The sequence below is a fragment of the Mytilus trossulus genome, chromosome 1, assembly GCF_036588685.1.
Source record: "Mytilus trossulus isolate FHL-02 chromosome 1, PNRI_Mtr1.1.1.hap1, whole genome shotgun sequence".
In the NCBI taxonomy this organism is placed as follows: domain Eukaryota; kingdom Metazoa; phylum Mollusca; class Bivalvia; order Mytilida; family Mytilidae; genus Mytilus; species Mytilus trossulus.
In genome coordinates, this window is record NC_086373.1 from 62,754,842 (window position 1) to 62,759,584 (window position 4,743).

The 4,743-nt window shown below is 35.7% G+C and overlaps 1 protein-coding gene across 1 annotated transcript; it reads right to left on the reverse strand.

Moving 5' to 3' along the window:
- Nucleotides 1-1,002: 1,002 nt before the first annotated feature.
- LOC134686424 (uncharacterized) lies at nt 1,003-4,509 on the reverse strand. Its single transcript, XM_063546123.1, has 5 exons — nt 4,438-4,509; nt 3,512-3,555; nt 2,282-2,541; nt 1,736-1,934; nt 1,003-1,006 (listed from the first exon to the last, which is right to left on the reverse strand). The coding sequence occupies exons 1-5, from the start codon at nt 4,507-4,509 to the stop codon at nt 1,003-1,005; spliced, it is 579 nt and encodes a 192-aa protein (XP_063402193.1).
- Nucleotides 4,510-4,743: the final 234 nt, after the last annotated feature.

Genomic DNA, 4,743 nt, shown 5'->3' on the forward strand with positions numbered 1-4,743 from the left:
TATGATATTTGCTACTTCAATAATAACATAACAGGTACCAATAATTCTGCACCCGATGTGCATTTGGACAATTTATGCCTATTCAGTGATACACAAGTCAATATATTTGAAAATAAAAAGCTAATTGAAAAGTTGAAGAGCTATAAATTACAAAAGGACAAAAAAAGGTATAGCCAAAGCTAGGCAAGAAATCAGAGTTATGCATCTCGGAGTTAAGAACATATAAGGATAAACGGACAACTTACCCCCTTAACAGTGAAGTCGTTTTTCTGAGGCTAATACTTCCGACTTATCTGGTGTTCAATTCTTCGTTTAGTGCCTCTAATTCCTGCTTTCCTGCTTCTGTGTCCATGGTAGGAAATGTGTATTGGATACTGGCTGCCTGGTATGCGTTGCTTGTTCCGTATTCTCTTTCTAAGTATTCAGTGATTTGTGTGATGTTTGAAAACGGAACAGCAAACGCCTTACCAGTACCCAAAGGCACGCACTTTTCGCCATTATCACCCCTGCAGTGGCTGTCAAATAACCAAATGTTACCACCTTCCTTGATGAACGCCAATGAAAATACGCCTATGGTGACGATCATTGGTGCTCGTTCTGTAAGGTGGGCTGCCATAACACTAGACAAAAGAGGAATTGAAATTTTATCTAGTTCGGTTATTTGCATGTTGTCTGGGTAAAACAACATACCTTGCCACATATCCAGTATTTTAGCAAATGCTACTATTGTAGGCATAAATACAGGGGTGATTCCTCTTAAAACGAGATCGTCGAGGGAAATCCGATCATCGTTATCAGAGGAGATTTTGAAAAGTGATCTGCAAAGAAAAGAAAATTAAGGAGAGTTGAAACCAAATGAAAAAGAAACTCGACAATTGTTAGTAAATAAGTTAAAAGTAGTACATGTGTTCTATTCATAGAGAACTAGCGAAACTTCGAGATAAATAAATCGTAACCTTTATAACAAGTAAAGAAGTTATTACTGTTAAAAAATCCACAATTTCAACTGATAAAAGAGAAAAAAACGTTATGTATAATGTTTAGTTCGTTGAACTTCTAGACAGCCTTTTAATCTTTTACACTGTTTTATTACTTTTTTAAAGTGTTTCCGCTAAATGATAGACCTTTAACTTACAACCCCTCCAAAAAAACAACAACAAACAACATCAAAAAACAAAAAACAATAAAAATTCCACCCAAATTAAAATAAAAATTATTAATAAAAAGAACATAGAAAACTTAAATATTTTTTTTATTCAGACATTTACAGGACATGATCCATTACTTTGATTTAGCTTTAGAACAACAGAGCAACAGCTAGACCTATAGTGTACTGTTGTATAAGCCTACAGTTAAGCTTAAAGACCTATCATGTAACAATAAGAGTTAAATAATACTGTAAACAAACTTATTTTCGCGAGCTAATTATTTTCGGCACTTTCGCGAGTAGAAAAATAACGCGAATATGTGAGACTAGGATCTTGACTTACTAAACTACAGCATGTTAATTAAAAAATCGCAAAATTAAAAAGCCGCGAATTGTTCTAGAAAGGGTAAAACGCGAAATTAAGTATCCGCGAAAATAAGTTGGTTTACAGTACTGATTTTGATTAAGTTTTTGGAAGTAGATTCGAAGTGTTTACTTCAATTCTGACAGCGAAAGGTAAAGAAGAGGAGGTAACTATTCAGGAGGGTTAGTTGATTGTGTAAGATAAAATTATTGCCATGTAAATACCTGTAAACGCCATGGTTTTCATCCCCTTGGTACAAAACCATGTCAATATCTACCGAAACCCAGGTTGATATAGATTTGACCTCGTGTGTACCGGCTGCAGTCAAAGCAATGGATGTGCACTGGTTATTTGCATGTTCACTAGATATATCAGCCTGGCTGATGCTACCCCTTGTAATGCTGTCCCATACTGTTCCTACAACTAAACATTTTTAAATACAATCTTGATATTCTGTATACAGAAAGGTGAGTGAAAATGGTGTAAAACCTACCATTTGATTTTTAGAGGGGAGGCTAGACTGAACAGTTTTGTACTGCATTTTTTAGTTGTAATCTCTGTCCTGCCTTTTTAATTTGTCCTGTATTCTTCCATTGGTTTATCCTGAGGTTTTTTATTCACATGAATTGTCAACCTGACTTTTATTATAGAAAGTTGCTCATCCTGGTCTGTTTTACCCAAAATTCCCGCCTACTTTTTTTTTTACAAAATTCATACTCTTTGAAATTGCAAAATTATAGATCTATATTAATTTTTAGGAAGTCCCCTACCGTCTTCTGTTGGTTCCCGTCGTTCGCCGTCTATTTCTTCTTTCCTTTCACTCTCTATTTCTTCTTTCCTTTCGCCCTTTAGTTCTTCTTCCGATGACTCGAGATCTGGCTCATTTTTCTCCTCGGAACTCAATTCTGTGACAGACTTCGACACGAATGCCTCGTCATGGTTCAAATCATCTATCGGACTAACTGCTTCTTCTGTCGTTTCTTGAAATACACTGGTATTTTCTGCGACTTTACCTACTTCTGTTGTTTCCCTATGTGACATGAAATATTATTTCAATCTTATATGTAAATTAAACATCATTTTTTGAACATTTGATTTCAATTTTTTTCTTATAAATAAGAATTGGTATTTTAACTTCAGATTTGTTTTCTTACTGCAGAAACACATATGTTTCTGGTTAAAGCACAAGAACTAAAGAAAAACATTGGATAATTTGCACTTTAGTAAAACTTTTTTACCAAGTAAGTAGAACGCGTTTTCAACTTCGTACTTTATTTGGCCTTTTTAACTTTTTTGGACTCGAGCGTCACTGATGAGTCTTTTGTAGACGAAACGCGCGTCTGGCGTATATACTAAATTTAGTCCTGGTGTCTATGATGCGTTTATTAACAACCACTGGGTCGATGCCACTGCTGGTGGAGATTTATTTCCCCGAGGGTATCACAAGCCCAGTAGTCAGCAGACCTGAATTGTCATTGATATATATGGTTATATATTTAAAAATTTACTGTTTACAAATTTTGAATTTTTTGAAATACTTAGGCTTTTCTACCTCAGGCACAGATTACCTTAGCTGTATTTGGCAAAACTTTTAGGAATTTTGGTCCTCAATGCTCTTCAACTTTGTACTTTATTTGGTCTTTTTAACTTTTTTGGATTCGAGCGTCACTGATGAGTCTTTTGTAGACGAAACGCGCATCTGGCGTATATACTAAATTTAGTCCTGGTATCTATGATGAGTTTATTTATTTACTCGAATCTGCCCTTGCTGTTTTAAAGCACCTTCTTTATTTATTTTTTTCGGAAACCATACTTTATCATGTTTATTCAGTGGCGGATCCAGAAATTTTCATAAGTGGGGGCCCGCTGACTGCCTAAGAGGGGACCCGCTCCAGTCATGCTTCAGTTTTTCCTTATTCAATTAAAACAGAAAAGGGGCGGCCCCCTGGGTCTCCCCCTAAATCCGCCGCTGTTATTGTAATAAAATACTAAAGACTCACCTATCACAATCTGTCCAGAAGTCATCAGACGCAACTTGGGTCTTCTGTAATAAAAAAAACAACAACATCAGAAATTATTAGTATCATTTAATATGTTTTAGCCTTACATTTAGAATAATACACCGGTAAATGTCTTTTCCTCTCAACCCACATTTTGAAACAACCAAATTTCTTCTTCTCCTTTGCTATGGACTGTAAAAGAATGTTATAAGTCCATAGACGGAGAATGAGACAGCATTCTTCTTTAACTATTTACAAATAAAACGTTCCGAATATATATATACAATTTAAAACTATGTACACTTGACTGCTGTCTATGGTGTTGGTTTCTTGTGTGCACTATTGTTGGCTAGTGCACGCTGGAACCCCCTTTTGTCAGAGCGTCAGTTGTAGCTGTTGGAAGGTGTTTCAACTCTTGTAGAGTCCGTGGAAAGTATGAGTACTTATATACTCTCTGGTTTGCTTGTGGTTGTATAGGCGTTGTTTGCCTCTAGTACGCCGATCGATTGGACGTAAGATTTGTCATGGTGGTAGTACATGTCGCGGGAAAACATCATGACAATTACATATTTAACAATAGATTTAATATAAAGAGAAGATGTGGTATGATTGCTAATGAGGCAACTCTCCACAAGAGAACAAGACGACACAGAAATTAACAACAATAGGTTACGGTACGGCTTCAACAATGAGTAAAGCCTATACCGCACAGTCGTCTATAAAAGGTTCCGAAATGACAATGTAATACAATTCAAACGAGAAAACTAAGTCTTTTCCTCTCAACCCACATTTCAAAACTTCCAGATTTATCATGATGGTAGTATTGGCCAACTTGATCAAATGGAAGTTTTTAACGACCTTGACTAGCTATACAGCCCTTGCACGGCCGACTTGACAGATTTAACAATAGATTTAAATCTTCTTACCTCTTTTTTCCAGTTCTTGTAATTTGGACAACACTTCCAGCACTTGAATTTCCTCCAAAATGACTTTCCCATATTTTTGTTTAGCTTTCTAATATTAGTAAATATTAAAAAATAGTATTGCAATAAATTGCGCTACCGAGTTAGGAAATAAATATTTCGTAACTGGGAATCGTAGCTAACGACGTTAACGTCACAATTGGACATTGAATCAAACTAACAATTCACTCGGCGATTTTCGTAACAAAAAAAGACGTAACTAACCACAATTAAAATTGACCAACCCATAATTCTACCGGATCTTTTTGT